Consider the following 25,443-nt stretch of genomic DNA (forward strand, 5'->3'; position numbering starts at 1 on the left):
AATGTTCGAATGATTTTAGTTTTACAAATACACAAAAACATCGGTTTTAAATTAAGAAAACTACTTCGTTTTACACTTAAACAATAAACTAAAATTAATAAAAGCTAAACCTCCAAAGGTATAAAAGCAATAAATAATAAATTGCAGTTTTTTTTTTAATTTAAAGTAATAAACTTTTAATAACTTCTTTTTTTTTTGAATAACTTTTAATAACTTCCTTAAAACTAATTTAGTTCTATTGTACAATTTATATTTATTCTTCGTCTTTAAGTTAAAGATATAGTTATTTACTAGAAAATTTTTAAGCAACACTTTATTTTTAAAACTTAAGGCTCACTAATTTATTTGTCGTTCTTACTTAATACATACTTAAAACTTGATTAAAATGCCTTATTTAAACTATTATTTTTCGTTACTGTTTTTTTTTAATTATATTTCACGATTAAGAACTGTAAGAAAATAAAATGAAAAAAGATGTTGAAATACCTTCATTTCTTAAAATTTATGAATAGTCATTATTTTTTTTTTAATGTTATAATACTAAAATACTTACTGAAAGAAACTCTTCAATAGATTATAAGCATTGTAATAGCAAATAAATATTTAATCGTAAAATTTGCTTACAACATTTACTAGTTTATATCATTACGTAAAAAAAAAAACTTTTCGGTTTAATTAGAAAGTTGACGAAATGTTTTCAAAAAATATTTGGAATTTTATTCAGTTCGGTAAAATTGTATGTAAAACTTTTGTTTTATCGAATATAAAAAAAAGACTTTATGAGTATTTACTATAATATACTAATTACTATAATACATGTATACTTTATATATAAGCTACATGGCCATTAAATTGTTTCAAACTAATTTATTTGTTCTTTAGACTTGATATATTTTAATTTTGTAATAATCAAAAAACAGTTGTAAGTTTGTATTTTTAAACTTTGTGCTTTATAAATTTTAAACTTTATTTTTAAACTTTAAAAACTACGATAAAATTAAAAGTTATTGTAAATTTTTGATGAAAAAATAAAACTAAAAAATAAAATAATGTTTTTCTACATAAAATTAACATTAAAGGTAAGTTTATCAGCATTATGAAAAGTTTAACAAAAATAAATTAACGTTGGTGCATAAATAATTTTGCAATGCTTTATCTCTTTTAAAGTTTTAACTTGTTTATATAATATCATAAATACTTAAGTTATGACTTAATTAGTATTCAAACAGGTATATTTTTTACGTTTATATTTACTTTATAAAAAGAATATTTATTTTATTTTAGCTTTATTTACGATACCTTGCAAACACACTTCACACAATCTTTTAGCAACTAAAGATCAATGTATAAATTATTAAACGATAAAAGCATTGTATTTTTTTTAATTACCTTAAAAATAGAATTTATAATATAGAAAACGTTTACTTATACCTATAGAAGTTTAAAAGCTCCAATATTATCTATTTTAAAGCATATAAAATTATAAACTAAATTATCAAGTTTTTTAAACTAAGTAGTTTTTTGTTTTTTATCAATTAGCAATAATAGATGAAAAATTATTTTCTTAAATTACAATTTCAAATGTTTACATCTGATCTTTTATCAAATGACGTACTGCAGACTAATAAACTTTCAATAATGTTAAATTGTGTTTTCGTGTTTACTTTTTTTTTTTTGTTATTTTTATAAATAATGTTTTTGTCAAATATCACATGCAAGTGCTTGTTTTTTTATTTTGAGTTTTGCGTATAATAATTTAGTTTTTATATGAATAAATCGTATACTTTTTGTTTTTTAAATTGATTAAAACATGTTTGAAGTAGTATGCTATATTAAAAAAAGTCGATTCTTGTTTACCATCTTCTTTTGTGAAAAACTATTTTCTTAACAAATATAAAAAGCTTACAAAGATGCTAATGTACAATAAAGGACAAAATATTAACTATTAGTAAAATATATAATAAAAGTTTTCAACATTGTTTTTCTGAATATATTCACATCCATACAATTATTCTTGGACAAGATTTACCTTGTAAAAAAAGTATTTGGGAAAGAAAAACTTTTATTTTATCATCAAAAACTACTTACAACTTATAAACAACTGCATTACATGCATTACTGAAACCTTACACTTATTTAAAGTAAAATATAGACATCTTTTAAAATTTTACATTACTTAATATTTACAATAAATATAAAAACTTAAATGATCCACAGTAATTGTACATTTATGTTATATAGTTAAGAAATAATGCACTAGATAGACAAGTTTCTCGACTAGACAAGTTAGTCAAGTAAAATACTTTTTAAATTTTACAATTCAATGCTAGTTAATACTTTATACTCATATCCTTAGGATAAGTTTTTATATGCTGGTTGCAATTGGTATTGTGAACTAACCATTTTAAATTAAGAAAATTAAAAAAAATCTTAATATTAAAACTAATACTTATGATATAAAACTTTGTCAACAATGGATAAAAACTGTATTACATCCTTAATAGAATAACTATGTGCTCATTGAAAGATAAAAACATAAATCCCACTAGTTTACACCTCACACCAGGTAATCATAAACAATGCTTCTTTGTATTTTACACTTCAATGCTAATTGTTGATCTTTACTTAATTCTTTATGAAGAGTTAATATATGTTGATTTCGATTAGAAGCTTGAGTATACCATTTTCCACAATCTGCACAACCATAAGGTTTTTCTCCTAAGTGAATTCTAAAGTGTTCAACTAAACTTCCTTTTCGTGAAAACTTTTTCTTACAAATACTACATTCATGAGCTTTTTCTTTTGTGTGAGTCAACGTGTGTCTTTTCAAATGATAATTGTGCATAAAAATTTTTTCACAATCTTCACATTCAAGACCTTTTGATCCAGTATGAATTAACATATGTCTTTTTACGCTATTTTTCGTAGTAAAACTTTTATCACACAATTCACATTTAAAAAGTTTTTCTTTAGTGTGAGTAACTAATTGAGGCTTTAAATAACTTTTCAGTGAAAAGTTTTTATGACAAACAAAACATTGAAATTCTTTCTTCCCACTATGTACTAACATGTGATTTTTCAAAGCATGTTTCATTCTAAAAAGTTTATCACAATTATCACATTTAAACGGCTTTATTCCTGTGTGAATACTTTTATGTCTATTCAAGCTTGATTTACTGGCGAAGTTTTTTTTACAAACATTACAAACAAAAGCTTTTGTAATCCTATTTTCAGTTTCAAGATTACTCATCCCACAAAAAAAAACTCAACTAATTCTCAAACATTAAAATTAGTTCCAAAGGTTTTAAAATAATCTTACAAACAAAGATTAAAAATCAGAGTACGTTTTTAACATATCTAACTAGTCTGTTTGTTTTTATTTAAAACTTTGGTTAGATAAACGTTTTATAATGATTTTCTAAAACTGGTAACATAATAAGTAAATAAAATTTTACTTCATAAAGATCTCTCAGAAATATTGACTTTAATTAACAATTTAAAACAAAATATTTATAATGTGTTTCATTCAGTCTAACAATTTAAACAGCTGTTGTAATAATAAAAACATATCTAATTACAAAAAATGACATTGACCAAAACAAGTCTTTATTTTTTTTGCTTAAAATACCTTTAAAATATTTGATTAAGAAAACTGGAAACTAATTCAATTAAACAATATAGAATTTTGAATATGATTCTAACAAACTAGTTAGTCAACTTAAGTTCATTAGTTTTAATTGATTATTTTAATAGATTCTAAATGATTAACCTGATTCTAAAACCAATAAAACTTATAAATAAAGCAAATGATACAATAACTTATAAACCTTTCTATACTGTAAAATAAAATTAATTAATTATTTTAGTTTATAACAAATGAATTTAATTCTAAATATGTATTTACATACATTGTTTTAAACGAAGAATAATTTTAGATCAATCATAAAAATTATCGTTCATAAAGATATTAAACACAATAAAATTTCAGCTTGATATTGGTGCGACATCATCCTAGGTAATTACTAAAAAATGTTTAGAATTTAGTTTAGACAACAAAATTAAAATATCTCTAAATTGTAATTAAATATTTGCCTGATGGTGCAGGAATTCTAATAATGATTTTGTAATTTCTCAGAGTTAAAAATTTCAATAAATCAAGAACCAACTTCGTGGCCAACAGGTATAAAAAAAAACAACTTAAATAAAAAATATCAAAATACAATTTAATGGTAAAAGAATAAATTGCAAGCAAAGTGTAGTGGTTTAAAGATCATCTGAAAATTCTCTAAACTGAACTTTTCAAGGTTTAAACCCAGTTGGTTGACACATAAACAAAACATTTAAATTTTAAAGTACAAAAGCTTAACACAACATTATTATACACAATAACTTGGTAAATTAAAACTTTAGTAATTGTAATGTACATTTTTTAAGTAAAATTGTACTTACTAGTTCAAAAACAATACTTTATCAAAATATATTTATACTAAGTAACAAATTATAGTGGAAAATAAGAGCATCTTAGTAAGAAGTTTCCTAGAAAAAAATGCTACTTTAAAGCTTTTACTTATTATGACGTCACAATTAAAATTTTATATAAATTTATTTCAGTTGGGAAAAAAGAAGCATCTTATTTTAAGGAAACTTTTTTATCTTTCAGTGTTATTAATTCAACATTTATAGTTCAAAGTATATCAAACAACCAAAGCAAAGTCAATAAACAACGTTTTTAGTGATATTTTAAGAATGTTTTTTTCTTTTTTCTTTTCTTTTTTTTCATGGGGTTCACAGGAAACAGGAAACCAGTCAAAACACGCCCCTGATATATATATAAACAAAGTTAAGAGAAACTCTTCTGATAGATACATAAACTTTATTTATTTACAAGTTAACAAAACTTATCACTACTAGTTTAGAACTTTTTAGATTTGAGACTATTTTTGATGGTTTAAATTTTCTTTGAAGATTTTTATTTTAAACTAAGTATCCGGATATTAAGAATCTTTATTTTATATCAACTCCATTGTTAAAGTAATGTTATAATAACTATAAATAATTATATAAACCAAATTTTATATTTGTTTAATAATTAATTTTTATCAAAAATGATTTGCGATTAAATATCGCTTAAAATAAACAACTCTAGACATTCAATATCACAATAAACAATGGTCACATTGTTTTTATAAATAAAAAACTTAAATAAAGTGTTTGTGTGTATACTTTAATTAGTATATTTAACGAAAATAATTTATATTAAAAAAACATATTAATCTTAAATTTTTAAGCTCTTTTTTAATTTAAATATTTTATTTTACTAAACATTACTGTAATTAACAAGTTCTAAATGTACTTATTTATTTTAAGATAAATAAATTAGGCGAATTGAAGTTTTGTTTTAGATTTATAACTTGCTTAAATAGTTATAAAGGTTTAGCTTAATGGTTTGTATTATATTATATTACTAAAAATTCTACATAAAATTTTTAAAGCAAAATTTTTTAGCTGGGGCTAATGATTAAATAGATTATCTTTGAAAAAAATGTTTTAATTTTATAATTTATTTTTTTTAACTTTTCCGGAATTGGTAAATCTGTATTTTCAATTAAGTTTTTCCTATCTATAACAGGTGTTAAGTAATAATAATTAAAACAGTAATAACATTAAGGCTTTAAGTAATAACTATTAAAAAGTAATTTTAATTGTTTTATTATAAACTAAAATAAATTTTAAAAACTGAAGAGAATATTTTCTTAATTAAAATAATTTTTCAAAACTCAACTTTACATAAATTTAAATACAATAATGTTATTTTATTTTCAATTTTGTCTTGAAATTTTAGTTTGATGTTTATACACGAAAAAGCAAATTTGGTCAAAGTGACCTTTTAATCAAAAATAAAAGATAAATTTTATAGAATTAAAAAACGGCTTAAAATGTTATTGGTAAAGTAACAAACTTGAAAACTATTGATAGAACCAAACATAATAAATAAAACTGCATACAACTACTTATAAAGATGTATAAACTTTGCTAACCTTTGAATATCACGCGTTAATCGTATAATAACAATGTACTTTTAATTATAAAACTTTTGACTTCGATAAATAACTTAAGTTTTATTTTAACATGAAAACTAATATTTCTTAATTAATATATTTTATTTATTTCATGTTAATATGGTCTACTTGATTACACATCAAGATTCAACAAAAAGTGAAACCAAATTTAATAAGTAGATTAATTTAGTTTTTTTTCAATAGAAAATAAAAGGTATACAACTCATTATGTAATATAAAATCTAATACTTAAATATTTTTTTTAGTTTTTGTGTCACTTTTTTCTATACTGGAAAAACGTTCAAAACAAGGTTATTCGGTTGTAAATATATTTTATATTTCTTTTTTTTTGTGGTATAAAAAATGTTTCCATTAAAAAATTAAACTTTTTATTAATTCCGTTTTAGCTAAAACAGTTTTTAAACTTTCGAGGCAGAACACGAAAGACAACAAGTATAATGGTAATTTATTAGAAAAAACTGTTTTTAAAATAAATTTCAAAACATAAATAAACAAAACTTGTTTTATAGTTTTTATCTAAAAAAGTTGATTGCTTGGTATAAATATAAATAAGTCAAAAGTTAACGACAACTAGCAACTGTCGTTTACAAAATTAAATTTAATTTTCTTGCACATACTATTTAAAATTTAAAAGTAATTTTTGAATAAACATTAGTTTACACTATAGTCGTTTGTGGTTTCAACTAAAAATATTTATAAAAAACATACTTAAAATTTATTTTAAGTCTTAAAACATAAACAACTAAATTCATATACGTTTTCGTTTATTATCTATTAAACTAAAATAAGTTTAACTTATATTTTTACTTCATAAGACGTTATTATATAAATAAACTCACATACTGTTACTTATTAATAGTATTTTAGTCATACGAATGTATTACACACAGTTGGCCCGCATCTCGAAATGGAAAAACATATATTTAAACTTCTTTTTTTTAATTTGAAATAGAAAACAAAGATTCTAGTAGTATCAGCCAATTTAGTATAACTATCTATAACAAACTAAATTTTTAATACATGCTAAAAGTTTTTGATTACAATTTTTTACTTTGAAGATAATAAAATTAATAATTACAACTAGATCTTCTTACATTTCTAAATCTCCAATCTAAAATTGCTAGTAGAGTTAGAAAAATGTAATATAAAAACAAAAAATTGTAAGTAGTATCTTTCTCTTTTACTACCTCTTTTATTTATAATTGTGATAAGTTTCTCCTAAAAATGTTGAAAATATAAAAAGAAAATCTATAGATAAAGATCTTTAGATAAAGAGTTTACACGACCAAAATTATAAGCAAACTAAATTTACTTTTATTAAAGCGTACCTTTAACTTTAATAAATTGTTCTTGTTACTGTTAAATGTGACCACAAAACTAAGCGGTCCAGTTTTAAATTTGATGCAATATAATGATTTCTTTAGTTTTCGTTTATCATTAAATTTATTTTAAGTATTCTAACTGTACTATGTAAATAACTTTCACTATGTCCAAAATACAGACTTATAATGATAAACATTGGTTTTAAAAAAACTAAAATACATTAAACAAAAGTAAAAATACATTATATTCAAAATAATCTATTTAAATTTTAAAGATTTTTTAAAGTCTTTGTGTAATAAAATAGCTTGCTACAATTTATACTGTATTTATAAATGTATTAAAGAATAAATTTAAGAATAAATTTACAAATAGTGCAATTTATAAGTTAAAAGAATTTTTTTATTAAAGCGGTTGAAAATTTTAATATATTAGTTTTAAATGTTTTTATGATTGTAATATGTCCATTTAGCGGAGATATTTTATTAATATAAATGTAAGAACCAAAGGTATGTAGTAATTAAGCATCAACTTTATTATAACTACACATAAAAATACTCTGATGTTATGGAACTAACAACTTTGGTGCGGTATTTAATATACCGTATAAATATATTTCTTAACAAAAAATACATGATGTATTATTCTTAAATAACTTTAAATAACTAATTTTTTTAGTAATATTAAAAGGTTGTAAAAATAAGCACGTTTTTAGACTTTGTCGTGAAATCAATTGTCGAAAAAAAAATTAGTTTAATAATAAAAAATAGTTTTGGTTCAAACAAAAAAATATTATTAAACAATTTTTTTTTTTTTAATTTAGTAAAAATTCTAAAAAACTAAATAAACGTGAAATAATTTTTTTATGGATATATACCATTTTTTAAACTTTTAAGTAATTTTTATTTAACAAATGCTCAAAAATTTTACAGTTCATGATTTACTATTTATGTTTTAAGTTTATTTCAAAGCGACTAAAAGTTATAAACTAAACTAAAAATAGCTAAAAAAAAACTTTAATAAACAATAGTTTTTGAAATATTTTAAGAGTTACTAACAGTTAAAGAAACTATATGAAATATTAATAACAAAATTATAATTAAGAAGGTTATGATTATTTAACAAAACCATTTAGTATTAAAATTTATGTTAAACTCACCATAGTTTCAATAGAAAAAAAGCTAGAATAGATTAAAATTATATACATTTATTTATACTTAGGTTTTGTTTTGCTAAGCAAAAAACTAGGCTTAAATTGAACTAACATTTAAGACTACTTATGTAAGTTCAAGTTTATTCTTTACAGACATTTAGATTATTTATAGTATCTAAAAAAATCAAGATCCTAAGTGATAAAGTTTTAACTTTAATATACTTTAAGTTAGATATCATTTTTGCGCATTTCTCATTAAATGTATGTAGCGGTAAGCATTTATAATTGACAAGTTAAAAAATAGATTATACTGAATGTTCAGTTGTTAATAAAATTTATGGTTAACATTATTTTGTATAAATATTCATATAAAGATAAAAAGTTCAGCAACGTATATGATAAAATATCTATGTTTTTTTATTTCTTCATTACTTAAACAAATGCTTTAAAATTTTCAGTGGTTATAAAAAATGATATTTACACAATTTATATTTATATTAAATCTCAACAGTTATTTCAAAACAATAAACATTTATTGCGTTTTTAATTTTGTAAAATTATAAAAGTTTAAAGAACTATAAACTTATCATGAAATTTTACATATTAAAAATTTGAAAAAGACTGTGCAAAAAAAATTACAACTCCTGGTCAATAAAATTGTTCTATCTACACAACCTTTTATTTTTTTGAATCTATTTTTGCAATTATTTTTATAAATTTAAAATGTCAAAAAATATATATTGTTATAAAATAACTCTTGTGATACTTACAAAATTTAATGTTCTTATAATTTTAAACAAACCAACCGTTGATTATTAGTTGATCTTAGTAAATTTAAAAACTAACTATTAGGTAATGTAAAGAACTTAACTATATCTGTGAAACTATTTAGTTTTTGTGATTTTGAGTCTTATTATATAACCCTATACATTTTCTATTATTGCATATGTTTCCTAGCATTGCATTTTTTATTATTAAGTTATATTTACGACAAGCCTGTACTTCTTCTCACAAAGCTAGTTTTAGTTCAAAACCATTAAACTTTTATATATAGCCACACGTGTTATAGCGTATTTGTGTGCTTGTTATATTTCTTTAAAGTTCAGAAACAGTTTAACATAGTGTCAATTAAATATTCAAATAAAAGTATGTTTTCTATTTTAAGTTTCAATCTTAAAATTACTATAATAAAAACTAGCTTTGTAAATTTACAAGTTTCAGTTGTTAAATTAGAACAGATATGTTTTAAAGTTGACAACAAGTACTGTAAAATTGAAAAAAATGAGTTTTTGATTTCAATGTGTTTTAACAATATTTTTCTTAATTTTTAACTCTTGTTTTTTATTTAGTTTTATTTAAAATTTGTTATCTATAAAGTTTACTATTCTAGAAAAAGGAATATTATATATTACATGTGATATTGTATGCATTTGAATTAAAAAAAACTTTTTACTAAATTATGGTCTATTATTTTTAAAGTTTCAAATTTCCTAAATTTACACATACATACATTAATTTTTAATTTTAAATTTTTCATCTTATTTGTTTCTTTGATTTAAAACATTTTTCAACTCGTTTAAAGCGAAAAATTAAAATTTGTATTTTTTTTCAAAGTAAGGATGTTACGTTTTAGTTTTATACGGAATTAAAGTAAACTGTATCCGGGGTCAGAATAAAAGCGAATTCACTACTATTTCAGACAGTTGTACAGTTTCAAATATCAAATTGCAAAAGCCATATTATAGCTCATAAACAACTGTCAATTTTAAAATATAAAGCAAACTATCGTTAACAATAAATTTATTGACATTTTCAATGCAATGAAAAAAACAACTCTTAAAAACGCAAACAAAAGTTTGAATATTAACACATAATTTTTAAAATAAGTTTTAAGTTAAAAAATAAAAGTTTATATCAATCTGAATTAAAAATTTTCTAAAATCTTTTTAGATATTTTATATTTAAAATTGACAACACTAATGCATTTACTTATAATTAAAACATTATAATTGCATTTAAAAGCCTAAATTAACTTATTTCAAAACAGTTTTTTTTTTGGTCTACTAGTATGTATCTAAATATCACGTACATTTCTTTGTCTGTTAATTTTTGTTTCAAAAAATAAATATTTGTAAACAATTTTTTTACCAATACTAATTTTTTGTTAATTTTTTTCAGACGGTTTCGCATTTAATTCGACAATACTAATGTAAGCTTTAATTTTATTACTGAGTTAAATATCATGAAGCCGTTTAAAAGCTTTGATGAATTTTTTTTTTCTACTAATAACAAAAATAGTATAAATATCAATGATTATAAAACGCTCCATTTTATAAGCACGATAGGATTCGCAAAAAAAATGCAACCGGTGCATTTTCAGTTGAGTTTTTATTTACATGTGGCAACTGCTACGATATCACGTCGTGCAAAACTTAAAACCATATAGAGAAATTTTTATTGATATTTTTTTTTTCATTTAAATATTAAGTTCAAAGAAAAAGTAATTCGAAAAATGTTGATTTATATAAAAATTACATAAGCACACAGTAAAACTAATAAAAAAACTCTTAAAAAATATATAGTTTTGTTTTCGTTTTTTAGAGTTGGGTAAGATCAATCCTGATTAAGAGTTTATAAAGAACACTTTTTAAAACTACTATTTAACCAATAATAATTTATACATAAGTGACAAAAGTTGCAAATATTTTTCAACTGTTATATACTAAGCATATTCATTTAAAACGACTAAAACTATTATGTTGTAAAAAAAAGATTGTAAAAAATAGGTTTAAATACACAAAAAACTTTACTGCAAATAGTCATAAACAATGATTTTCTGTATTTTACACTTCAGTTTGGATTGTTGCTTCTTATCAAGGTTCTTTTGACAAGTACGTAAGTGCTTACATCTCTCCAAACTAGTAGTATACCATTTTCAACATTCTGCACATCCATTAGGTTTCTCAACTAATTGAATTCTAAAATGCGTAACTGAACTTCTTTTAAAGTAAACTCTTTCTTGCAAATATCACATTCGTTAACCTTTCTTTTGTATCAGCCAACATATGACGTTTTAAATTACCTTTTTGAAAAAACTTTTTGTCAAAAACTTCACATTGAAACTATTTTATACCAGAATGAACTAACATATGTGTCTTCAAGCTATATATCATTGTAAATCTTTTGTCACATAACTAAAATTTAAACAGCTTTTCTTTAGTGTGAGTAACTAAGTGGGGTTTCAAATGACCTTTTCGTGATAAATATTTATGACATACATGACATTGAATATTTTTTATACCACTATGTACTAGCATATGTCTTTTTAAATTACTTTTTTGTGAAATTTTTTTATCACAAACTTCGTATTTGAAATCTTTTTTACCGCTATGCACTAACACATGTTGAGTTAAATAATATTTCTGAAAAAAAAACTTTTGTCACAAACATCAAATTTAAATGGCTTAATAGTGAATCTTTTTATGTAGGTTCAAGTTTATTTTTCTTGTGAAGGATTTTTCACAAACATCACAACTAAATGTATTTGTGTAAGTTAGAAACTCAAGATAGAAACTATAAAAGATAAGTAAGGTTGTAAATATTACCTATTATTAATATTACCTACTTTTACAATTTTAACCTTTAATTAAAATCCATAAAACTTTCTAATGTGTTTTAAATTTTTTTAGTAGGGATTAAAACATTAAACAACTTTTATTTAAACAAAAATAAAGCTTAGTTATTGGTTTTTTTTATCAGCATTAAAGTATTGATTCTCTAATTTCACCAAAACCTCTTTGAGTTTCGATTAATTTTTGATACAGTTTTATAATCTATAGTGTTAAATAAAATGATGTAGGACAAGCACTAGTTCAAAAAAGCACTAGTTATAAAAAAAAATTAAAATTGCAATTATTAAATACATACTTTTTACCCTTTAGTGTACATTTGTATTTTCGCACAAACTCTTTATGTTTTGTATTGTATATATATAAGTTAGATTACTATCGTAAGCCTTTTACCTTTTAAGAACAATCAATTTATTTCAAATTATTTTTAATCGCTATTCTTTTAATTTTAAAAATCTATACGAAAAATAATACTTACTAAAATTTGAAAAATTATTGCTTTTAAGCATCATTTAAACAAAATAACTATTTTTATATCAATTTACTAGTACCAATTTTTACATAATATATTTAAAATCTACAAAGAACAACTTAACGCAAAACAAAATAATTATCACTTAAAAACTAATTAAGTATAATCAAGTAATACTCTTTTACTGTAGCTTTAAGAATAATTTAAAAGTCTATCTAAGAAACAAATTAATTTGGTTTTTTGTTTCTTAGCGATTAATAAGATAGAAAAAAAAATATCAGAATGCCAAATAGTTTAAAAAATATGTTAAACTTTAATTTTTCCTTTTAATTTTCGATAAGTTTTGTTATTTACTATTTGTTAAACAACTTTAATGTTGCTATTTTGAATTACTAGTATTTAATCAGATTTTCATAATTCAGATTGATTTCAGTAATTTTTTATGTTAAAAAATAAAAGTTTGTTAAAAAACAAGTTAATAACGACAAGAACTATGAATGAAATATTTCATAGTTAACAATTTTTAAGCTAAAAACACTCATTTAACATTTTTGTTCTAGAATGTTTATAAAAATGATAGAACATATTTTTTTAGATAGCTAAACATAAAATCTATTAAACTTCAAGCCATCATTATTACTCTTAAACACACAGTAAAACGATTAATATTATTTTTTAAATAAAAAGATTTGGTCAAATAACTGGTGAAAATTTATTATTTAATTACTTGAAGTTTATATAGTTTCACACAAACGAATCATTAAATCGAAAATGATTTTGAAAATAGTAAAAGGGTATACTACACAGGCTTTAGCATTGAACTTATTAGTATTGTTGTGAACAAAACTATTACTTAAAGATTATAAAATTGACCAACTTTGTATTAGTGAATTTTAGTTATTAACTAGCTAGATGGAAGATCGATTTTTGTACTGAATTTCTGTAATGCACAATATTACGTCATACTATTTTTTTGCATAAATTTTGCATCTTTTTTTAGTACAGTGCTTTTTATTTTGAATTTAACTGGCTGATGATTAAAGCTTTATGAATAACTAAAACTTTTTAAAACATATGTACCAGTAGTTTTAAAATCGTACTTTTCCATTAAACTATATATATATAAAGTAAGGTTAATATTCAAACTTGAACACTTTCTACTGAGCCAACTTGAAGGGCTTTTAAATAATATATTGAAATGACGATTTTAAAAATACTGGAACACATGTATCGTAAAGACAAAAAAGATTGTTTTTAATCTTTTATATGTATATATATTCATAAGTAAATGCAAACGTCTCAACTAGTGATCAGAAGAAATTGTTCAAAATATTTGAGTTTATTGTTTTTTATCTTTGTAGAAATAGTTTTCATGACCATCAGCAAAAAATAACAATTAAAATATATAGCCTTTTTTTTTTATTTCAATAATTATAAAATTTTAAAGCTAGTATATTGATCACAAATATTATCTTTTTTTCAAATTCAAAATGAAATTTTTATAATTTTTTTTTGAAGATGCTTCATTTAAAATTTGAAATTTATAGAAGATCTTCAGGAAGAAAACTTATTTATAGTTTATAAAGATTTCATTCACAAATATATACTTATTTACATATAAATAAAAACGTAGCAAAAAAACTATTTAAACTTCAAATCAGTTTATCTAAAAAAAGTATTACAAGTTTAAGAAATGTTATTTTAAAACAACCTTTGCTTTACACTAGATAATCATAAACAATGCTTCTCTGTATTTTACACTTCAGTTCTGATTTTTGTTTTTTACTCAGTTCCTTATGATGAGAACTTATATGCTTGTCACGATTTGAGGCAGCAGTAAACCATTTTCCACATTCTGCACAACCATAAGGTTTTTCTCCTAAATGAATTCTAAAATGATCAACTAAATGACTTTTGCGTGAAAACTTCTTCTTGCAAATATTACATTCATAAGCTTTAACTTTTGTGTGAGACAACAAATGAGTTTTCAAATTACCTTTCTGAGAAAACCTTTTGTAACAAACTTCACACTGAAATTCTTTTTTACCAGTATGAATCAACATATGATTTTTTACGCTACATTTCACAGTAAAACGTTTGTCACATATATCACAGCTAAATAATTTTTCCTTTGTGTGAGTAACTAAGTGAGGCTTTAAATGACATTTCAGTGAAAAATTTATATGACAAACATGACATTGAAATTTTTTCTTGCCAGTATGTACTAGCATGTGTTTTGTCAAAATACTTTTCTGAGTAAAACTTTTGTCACAAACTTCACACTTATACGGTTTTTCTCCTGAATGAATCCTTTCATGTCTATTTAAGCTCGATTTACTTGTGAAGTTTTTCTCACAAACATTGCAAACATAAGCTTTTATATTATTTTTAAAATCATCCATATTCGAAATAAGCTTGAACTATACCCTAAAACATTTTATTCATCACTTTACACATGTTTCATATAGTACTATACAGACAACTTTAAATTCAAAAATATTTTTCTCGTTTTCTTACTTATTTAGAACATGTTCATAAAAATTCAGGTTTTGTTTTAATTCTATAACTCCACATAACTATGTTATAGTTTTGGCTAGTTACAACTTTTAAACTGCAATGCTGTAAGTATATGTTTAATATTGTTTTTAACTATCAAAACTTTTAATACTAATTTTCAATTCAGTTTAGTTTTACTTTAATGAAGTTAACTGTACATGTTTTTCAATTTTTTTATACAATCACAACTATAAAATAAACATGAATGATAATACAAATAGTCAAATTGACAGAATAACACTACTGAAAGACACAATAAATTCAAACCGTATGTTTTTAGTAATTGAGTTACTCACAAACTAGAAAAAAAATATTAATGTTTCTACCTTTTTCTAAAATAAAAGTTAAGTAGACTTTGAACAAGGTTTAAATTTCTGCATTTAGTGTTACCTATAATTATAAACTCACTATAATAAGTTAAATCTTCTACTCAAACTTTTGTCACAAACATCACACTTAAATGGCTCAATACCTGCATGAATTCGTTTATGTACGCTCAAGCTTGATTTTGTTGTAAAGGATTTTTTACAAACATTACAAACAAAAGCTGTTTTGCCAGTCTTACAAATATCCATGTTAAAAGTAATTTCTATTTACAAACTACTAATTGATAGAATCAACACTGTCTTAAGAAAATCAACCAAATATCTCTAATGGCGAAGTTCTCAAGAAGTCCTTAACTAGTACAAAAAACTTAGAAAATACAAATACAAGTTCATGAAGTTTGACATTGTGGAGTTTCATTCATTTATATCTGAAAAATTACTAAGTGATGCTTTAGATTTTTTCGGATATATTGCAGATTACATATCCTGCTTTAAATTTTGGGTGAATGAAAGCACATTAAGTCGATTACATATTGTTTGATTTATACATAAACTTTAAAACGAATATTTGTTGGATTAGTAGATTACGTTTATGTAAAAAAATAAACGTAAGTTACAGCTTAACTTTTATACATTTAAAATTTAACACAGTTTTAGCGTTTTTAAGTAATTCAAACTGTTTATACAACAACTGTTTATCAAACTTTAAACAAAAATAGTTTACTTAATGTGTATTTATAAGTGTTTCTAGTTTCTAAAAATGAACTTACAGTATTTTAACTTTTCTATTTAGTTTGAAATGCATAGTTTAAAAGAAACTACTAATAATGCATGTGTATTTAATTGTAAAATAAAAAATTTTAATTTAAATTACAGACAACTGTAATAAATATCGGATTCTACAGCTAATAAAGTAATTTTAAACAAAACGAGTAATTAGGTTTACTGTTATTAGTACTTTACGCCCAGAATATTTCAATTTAAGTAGGCAAAAATTGATATAAAGTTAAATATTGTTTTTTTAAATATAAAAATTTTTGCAATTTTCAGCATACAGGCTCGTGGTTCTCAATTGCAAACTCAAATCACTCTGAAAAGCTTCAACTTCAACAGAAGTCAAGAAAGGAACTCATATAACAATACTCATTTTTGGACTTATCGCATTTAATTTTACAGATAACATTTTATCTTAAATAATCCACAACATTTGATACTCAATGCATATTATCAAGGCTACTTTCAAAACAAGATTAATTATAATGAACTTTGTTTTGATAACCTTAAAATTGAATTTTAATTTTAATTTAAAAAGTCATTCTTGAGTATTTTTAATTGAGTAAATAAATTAAGTATGGCAAATTTATTTAAAATTACTGATACCAATGCTGCAGCAACTTTAAAACAAAGATCAAAGTAAGTAATGCTGACTAGTGAAGTTTGAATGTTTTGTAAGTGCAACCAAGCAGAACTTATAATTGATGTGTAAAAACTTAGCATTTACAGTCACTATTAATTTGTTTGGGTACTTTATACTTTGCTTAATTTGTAAGAAACTTTTGACAACTTACTTTTTTAAACAATTAAGCTTGTTTTTTTGTTTGTATAATGTTTAAAAAAGTTAAATAATATTTTAGCTTTTTTTAAATGTGAAATTGTTATACTGAACAATTGAAAGTTATCTTTATTATAAATACCTGACTGCTTGATATTTTTAGTATAAAATTGCATCAATTTCTTTATTTGTTTTTAAGAATGTTGTTGTGCTTACTATTAGTTACAATTTTATAACAATGAACAGTTAATGAAAACTTTTTTTGTTATTTTATAAGCCAAATTTGTTAGTTTTAGCTTTATTATTTTTATTTGAAAGAATTTAAACAATAAATATAATAAAACTCTTGATTTTTGTTTAAATACTTTTAAAAATTTATATAAGTTACTATTTTAATAGACAAAGATAATCAAAAATTAAACTTATTATATACAAAAAAAGATAAAATTTATCTTTGTAAATTTGTTATCTTTAAATAATTAACTGCAGTTAAAGTTAACTAACTCTCATTGAACAATTTTTTAATAAGACTGCAGTTTTTTATTATAAACTATTGCATTATCATATATTACTTAGTTATGATAGATATTTACTAGAAATTATTTTTTTCGTCAAGTTAGAATTTCTGTTCGTTAATAGCAGGGTTGCCACAGAGCCTGGAATCCTTGAAAAACCTGGATTTTTATAAACTGGAAAAACCTGAAATGTGAGATACTTTGAAATAAAAACTAGAATAATAAACAATTTTTAATTGTAAGGTTAAAAAAATTCGATTTTACACAATATATATCAATAAAAAAAAATTGTCTTCATAATTTTTTTTTATAAGAAAAACATTTAGAGCAGTGGTAGTTTAAACCTACTAAATGTTAATTTGAAAAAGTCTTTAACTTACAAACTGACCTTTGTTAGATTTCTTGTATGATTTTTTTTATGTTTTGAAAAAGCCTTAAATGTAAAACATACCACGACTTTCAATCAATAATTTTGATTGTTATAAATTTATGAAATGTTAGCCTTTATCGGGGTTTCCAAAAAACTGGAAACTTTGAAAAGCCTGGAATTTGACAATTTAGGCTAAAAAAACCAGAAATTTGAGAATCTTATAAAAAAATCTGGAATTTTAGAAATTACTAAAAAAAAAGTTTAAGAATTTAAACATGTTAAGTAGTAAAATGTCGACTTAAATCAATAAATATTTTGTACAAAGATAAAATTTTATCATCACCAAACTTTTTTTTTTAACACACTTTAAGTATCTTTAAGGCTTCTACTCTATGTTTTTATAGTATCTAAAATAAATTTTTAACTTAAACTTAACTTTTAACTAAAAATAGACCCAAAAATTTTTACTTTGAAAAACCTAGCGGAAATTTTGAAAACTTGTAGAAAATTTGCTAAAAACATTTGGCAACCCTGCTTCGTACAAAAGTTGTATAAATTTTTGTAGAGATTAATATTAAGCAACATTATTTTTTCTGCCTTTAGTTTAAAAATAACTCGAAGGATGTTTAGGCATAAAATTTTAAAATGTCAAACTTAATTTTTACGAAAAGGAACAAGATTTTATAACAAAAAAATATATCTAAATTGTAAAAACAACCTTAGTACCTTTGATTAAAATTTTAATTATGAATTTTAAAAACTTTAGTAATAGGACAGTATTATTAATTTGTTAATATAAGATTTTGGTTTTAAATGATTTTAGCTAAGCCTTATAGTTTGGTCCTGAAAGTAAGTAATGATTCTAAATAATATAATAAAACTGTAAAAATACATTTAAATTAAATATTTAGTTATTTTCTTTTCAACTATTAGAAAATATAACCTATGCTATGGTCTACATCAGGAGTAACCCCTATAAAAGAAATTAAAAAGGGTATGGCCCCCTTAAACAAGATTACTCAAAAAACTACAATTAAAAACACTTAAGACCTTTTTTTTTGCTTTTCATCAACGACTCAAAAATAACTAGTGAAGTTTCAAACTATGACCTCATGGCCTCTACGTGGCTCCTTTACTGCTCATGCCCCCCCCCCCCCACCGAGCCTTTGGCCTGTTTGGTGGTCATGGCCCGAAGGGATCCACTTGGCCAATTTTAGGAATCTCTGGTCTATATTGACTTTTTTACCATTTGTTATAACTTCAAATGTAAATTTTGTTCAAGTTTTATTTACTATATGTGTATAAAAAATATATACTAAATATAGTCAACAGTTATAAAACAAATATTTTAAAAACAACTATTTTTTTTAACCTTAAAGTTTTGATAAATAAACAGGAAAACTCTGAATTTAAAGTTAATCTAACCTTTTTTTTTATCTAGTTTTTATTGAAATATTTAAGACTTTAAGTGCATGTTTCACTTTTGTCATATTTATTTTAAATGTAAAAGTGTATCAATTAAAATAATTAATTATAGTTAGAAATTGAAAGAATTCAATTTCTTTTTTTTGTTGTTTACTTAAATTAACTTATAAGTTTTTACAATCTTCTCCACATTTAATCATGAATGATATTTTTATAGTAAGTCTTACTAATGTAGTTATGTTACTATTCTACTTATTATTTAATTTCATACATTCTCAAGTTTCGAGTTTCTAAACAGGATGCAAATTTAAACACAGATCTGCTTGTAATTACAGGCTGATTTTGAGAATTTTTTTTAAATTTTGAATGTACACATTTTTAAAGATTTTGTTTTAAAGTTAAATTTGAGGTTAAACCCGTGTTGCTTAGTATAACAACATTGAAAAAGGCTACTATGAGTGTGTTTTACAAATAATTTATTTTAGGACAAAAAGTTTGTATATATGTATATATAATGATTTATTATATATATTCAAAACTTTACTTAACATGTAGAAATTGTTTAAAATTCCAGGTTTTTTAGTAACTTTTGTTAAAAGTTTTATTTTTTTTTAAGTTCATGCTTTTCAACCTAAATTACCAAATTTCAGGATTCCAGGTTTAGTGACTATCCTGTATTGTATTAAGTCAGGGGTTACATAGTGTTTTTGACAAAGATTTTTTTTTTGATCAGACAACTCATGTTAATTAGAGCATATCTTACAGAGCTTGTTATTCCATGATTAGGCTCTGATAAATTTGCACTCATGTTTTCTTAAAGTTACTCCAAGATATTTTCTCAAATTTCAAAGTAAACATTTGTTGCGAAAATTGTAGTGCGGTGTGATTCTAGGATTGTAGGCGTAGCTGCTATATTTTCATAAGAAAATCGCCAAACAGAGATGTTAAAATGCTAAAAGTTACTATGGTAATTCAGCAATGAAGTGTTTTATTTTTGGTTTGTTTTAAGTTAGTAGTTTCACGCTTGAGTAAACAAAGCAGAGCTTTTTAACATGTCTGTCGCCAAACAATCACTAGAGCATGTCAAAAAAATTTTCAAGAGTTAGATGTAAAAAAGAATGTAAATTGAACAAAATAAACACAGTTTTCATGTTTTAAGTAAAATGTTTGTTAATAAACATTTTGTATAATTCAACGAAAACACCTAAACTAAAATTACGTCAAAGAAATTTTAAAAATTTATGGCTCCCCCTGACAAGTTTTCTCAAAAATTACCCTAAATAAGCCTAAATTTTTTTTATATTTTTTCTTCATAGACTTTAGAATATGTTGTCTAAGTTCAAAGTAATGGCCTTGTGGCTACCCTTTTATAGATTATAACCCCCTAAAGCTCTTAAAATTTCTTATAAGATCAAGAAAAAGTTTCAAAACCAACTTTGTCCTGGAAAAGACGTCAAAAGGTATCCGTGGTATAACTCGATAACTGAAAGGTCTTTTCGTGCACCAGGTCCTAGGATCAGATATTATGAGTGCTTTGTATAAGCTTAAGATATTTTTTTCTCTTAATTGTCAACTTCAAAATATCTATTGTAAATTTCAAGTTATAGCATTATGGATCTCCAACATCCTATACACCACTCTCCTCCTGGTTTATATATAAAATTCTGAATTGACCCCAAATTTTATTGTCATAACCTTGTATATGTTTATCTTTAAGTAGTTGTCTAATTAGTATACTTTATTTAAATTGCAATTATTTACAGTTTGTTTAACTTTAAGATTTTCATAGTATTTTCAAACCTTAATAATGTCTAAAAACCTCAAAAGAAATCGAGCTGAAGAAGCAAAAAGCTGCTTTGAAGAGCAAAGCAGAACGACAACAGGACTTAAACATGCCAGACAAAATATATTGCAGTCGCTAACAAATACTGTAAACCAAAACTTCCCTGAATTTGTTATGTTGAGCAAGAAAGCAACTTTTGAAAAACTAAACGAAAAGTTGTTTGATAAAATCAAAGACTTTGGGAAGCAAGGTTTTCTACTATTTTCATTAGTAATTTTTTATCCAAATTTTTTTTTAATGTTTAGTATTAACGATCTAATTGAAAACTTAATATTTTTATCGTAAAAAATTTGTTAATATTTTAATAATCTTAACACAACAGTTCTAGATTGTAACATTTTTAATTTTGCAAAATATGTCCCTTGTTTTGTTTAATTTTAAAGATAAATTATTTTAACAATGATTAGTGCATTATAAAAAATTATAAAACTAAACTAGAGTTTCCAAAATCATTTTCATTTAATGCCTCTAACAGTAACAAATTAAGAAATAATAGCTCTTTTACCAGTTTAATATTATTTTATTTTTCGTCCCCTAAACCAGTGGTCTTCAAGCTAAAAAAATTTGTGCACACTAAACTGCTTTAAATTATTTATGTGTACCTCTAAATTACCCCGCTAGTGATAAGAACATGTAAATGACTTAAACTTTTTTATAAGGACTCTGCACCAATTTCTGCGCTTTGTTTTTAAAACATAGCTCATTTATTCATGAAAAACTCCCACAAATTATGCACTTCTTTATGTTTCCAATATCATAAGTTATTTTATAAACCTTTAACCACCAGTAACTTAAATATTAATCAAGTAAAAACATTTCATCAACTCAACAGTACTTGGTCATTTAAGTATGCATAATTAACTAACAAATACGTATTTAAGTTTTTTTTTTGTTTTTTTATATTATTTTTATTTTTTGTGATTTTTTTACGCTTTTTGTTTATATAAAATAAACAAAAAGCGTAAAAAAAGCACAAAAAAGCAATAAAAACTGTGAGTTCATTGAAAGCTGTATTTTCTGGTCATCACTTGTTTTATGAGCCCATTGTTCTGGTTTGTTTTATGCGGCCACTGTTCTGGTTTGCTTATGCGGCCACTGTTCTGGTTTGTTTATCAGATGCAGCTCTGGTTTGATGCTTCTCATTCTGTTTACTTAACGTTATGTGTTGTAGTTTTACATTTTAAATAACTTCATTTTAAAAAGTAAATTAATGTTAAAGTTTCAAAATGAAATCAATATTACAACTTAAGTACTTGTAAGGAAAAAAGTATTAGTAAAATCAATGATTTCATAAAATTTTAGATATTTTATACAGAGGTTTTTCAATAAATATTAAAGATTTGAATTTTCTGATCAATTTGCTTTCTAATACAATACACCAGGACTTTGTACTTTACAATTACACTGAGTGTGAATCTATTAAAACATTAAGAAAATTCCTTAGTACATATTTACAAAATAGTGTTATTATACTCTATTATATAACTTTTTAGTACTACATATCTTGTACAGAAATCTAAGACAAAATTCATTCAAAAACATCTTTATTAAAGCAACAAACAAGTAAAATCGATTTCGGCTAACGCTTTTCAATTACTTTTGTTAGCAACTAATTTTAAGATTAAATTTTGAGTATATAAATAGTTAGAGGTTACATCAGAAAAATCAATTAACACTAATTAGCATAATTGAGCAAAATTAATTAGACATTCACAATTCATAAATGCATATATAAAACAGTTTATCAGTAATTTAACTAAGATAAGCAACATTAAAAATAAAATAAAAATAAGCGACAAAATTCAAATAAAATCTATAACAACTTATAAAGATTAGATTTATAAACGTATTGTTGCTTACACAATTTAGGTTTACATGTTTTTATAAACAGAGATTCTAAAACACTTAGGTGATAATCGTTACGAGCTTTACTTAAAATTGAAAAGTTACTATCACTATAGTTCTTTGCGCAATCTGAATTGTTTAATAAGTGTTCAGCTATCGCTGATGATCTATTAGATGGTTTTTTTATACCAGTGTCCATCCATCTTCTGAGGGAATTAAAAACGTGTTGGTCCCTTCTAATATGGAATCTTTGAGACGTTCTGCCAATGTACTCACTGTCACAGTGGCACTTGTACATATAAATTATTTTGCTTTTTTCCTGATCGGCAGTACGGTCTTTACAAATTCCATTTAAGGGCTTTCTTGTAGCATGACTGATTCTTAGTTGTACAGAGTTAAAAGTGGAGTTTACAGTGTATTTTACAGTCTTTTCTAGAGCAGTTGCTACTTTACCGAGATATGGCAATTTCAAATATACAGGGCATTTTCTAGGACCAAATTTAACCGGTTTTTCAAATTTTGAGATTGTATTGTTAATTGTCTTTCTGACTATATGCGATGGATAGGGTAGAGCTTCAAAAATATTTTTTATTTTATCTAATTCCTCTTCAAACAACTTTTTCGAGCAAATCTTGTGTGCTCTGAATACCAAACAAGAAATTAAACCGAATTTTTGAGATAAAGGGCAGAATGACTGAAATGGAATATATTGACCAGCAAATGTTGGTTTTCTGTAAACAGTGGTAAGCAACTCGGAAGATGTACGCAACAGATGTACATCCAAGAAAGGTAAACAATTGTCTTTTTCTTTTTCAATAGTAAATTTTAAATTTGGGTGTAAATTCGAAATTTTGCTAAATAATTCCTCAATGTTATATTCATCATTGTAAGACACAAAAATGTCATCAACATACCTAATATAGTTTATTGGTTTTTGATACTTGGAAAAGAGCAATGTTTCAAAGTATCCCACAAAAATGTTGGCTAAAATAGGGCCAAGTGGACTACCCATCGCCACTCCATCTATCTGTTTATAAATATAAGAATTAAATCTGAATTCAACATTTTTTTACTGCCATGTTTAACATACTAAGACAAACATCTTTTGGAATAGAAGGAGCTGTAAGACCAGAATTGTAAAGTTCATTTAGACATATATTTATAGTTTCATCCACTGGGACATTAGTAAAGAGGCTTTTTATGTCAAAAGAACACATGTTACTTGGTAAAAAAGCATTTTTTCTTATGACTTCAACGAATGAGAAAGAGTCTTTTATACAAAAAGTGGAATACTTACTGGAAACTGGTTCGAGGATTTTGATTAGAAGCTTTGAAATTTTATATTGTGCAGAACTACTCATATCTAAAATAGGTCTTGTTGGAACACCGTCTTTGTGAGTTTTAGGTAGTCCGTACAGTTTCGGACACTGAGAACCTGAAGGTCTAATAGACTCATACAAATCCTTAGAAATATAACCTTTGGCGTACCAACTTCTGAGCTTAAGTTGAAAAGCTCGTTCTATTTTAACAGTTGAATCAAATCTTTCAAAAGGACCTAGTTTAATAAATTTATCTTTATCTTCTAAAATATCATACATTTTCTTTAAATAATCCTCTCTATTTCAAAATCCTCGAACCAGTTTCCAGTAAGTATTCCACTTTTTGTATAAAAGACTTTTTCTCATTCGTTGAAGTCATAAGAAAAAATGCTTTTTTACCAAGTAACATGTGTTCTTTTGACATAAAAAGCCTCTTTACTAATGTCCCAGTGGATGAAACTATAAATATATGTCTAAATGAACTTTACAATTCTGGTCTTACAGCTCCTTCTATTCCAAAAGATGTTTGTCTTAGTATGTTAAACATGGCAGTAAAAAAATGTTGAATTCAGATTTAATTCTTATATTTATAAACAGATAGATGGAGTGGCGATGGGTAGTCCACTTGGCCCTATTTTAGCCAACATTTTTGTGGGATACTTTGAAACATTGCTCTTTTCCAAGTATCAAAAACCAATAAACTATATTAGGTATGTTGATGACATTTTTGTGTCTTACAATGATGAATATAACATTGAGGAATTATTTAGCAAAATTTCGAATTTACACCCAAGTTTAAAATTTACTATTGAAAAAGAAAAAGACAATTGTTTACCTTTCTTGGATGTACATCTGTTGCGTACATCTTCCGAGTTGCTTACCACTGTTTACAGAAAACCAACATTTGCTGGTCAATATATTCCATTTCAGTCATTCTGCCCTTTATCTCAAAAATTCGGTTTAATTTCTTGTTTGGTATTCAGAGCACACAAGATTTGCTCGAAAAAGTTGTTTGAAGAGGAATTAGATAAAATAAAA

The 25,443-nt window shown here is 23.8% G+C and overlaps 1 protein-coding gene and 1 pseudogene across 1 annotated transcript; both read right to left on the minus strand.

The window, feature by feature from the left end:
* LOC145839289 (uncharacterized) overlaps positions 1–15,056 on the minus strand; it is a 29,617-nt pseudogene extending 14,561 nt beyond the window's left edge.
* A 7,244-nt stretch (positions 15,057–22,300) lies between these two features.
* On the minus strand, positions 22,301–24,684 carry LOC145839290 (uncharacterized). Its single transcript, XM_082946886.1, has 3 exons — positions 24,187–24,684; positions 23,276–24,113; positions 22,301–22,392 (listed from the first exon to the last, which is right to left on the minus strand). Exons 1-3 carry the CDS (start codon positions 24,682–24,684, stop codon positions 22,301–22,303), a joined length of 1,428 nt encoding a protein of 475 aa, XP_082803012.1.
* Between the last annotated feature and the right edge of the window lie 759 nt (positions 24,685–25,443).

This window comes from Thalia democratica, chromosome 6 (assembly GCF_965202585.1).
Source record: "Thalia democratica chromosome 6, ktThaDemo2.hap1.1, whole genome shotgun sequence".
In the NCBI taxonomy this organism is placed as follows: Eukaryota; Metazoa; Chordata; class Thaliacea; order Salpida; family Salpidae; genus Thalia; species Thalia democratica.

Bases quoted from the DNA above. Each gene is read 5' to 3' on its own strand.
- LOC145839290 (XM_082946886.1), bottom strand. From the start codon at position 24,684: ATGTATGATATTTTAGAAGATAAAGATAAATTTATTAAACTAGGTCCT. The intron at 24,114-24,186 runs GTTTGTCTTAGT...ATTTATAAACAG, and splicing joins CTCCTTCTATTCCAAAAGAT to ATAGATGGAGTGGCGATGGG. The intron at 22,393-23,275 runs GTATAAAAAAAC...CATAACGTTAAG, and splicing joins CAGAAGATGGATGGACACTG to TAAACAGAATGAGAAGCATC.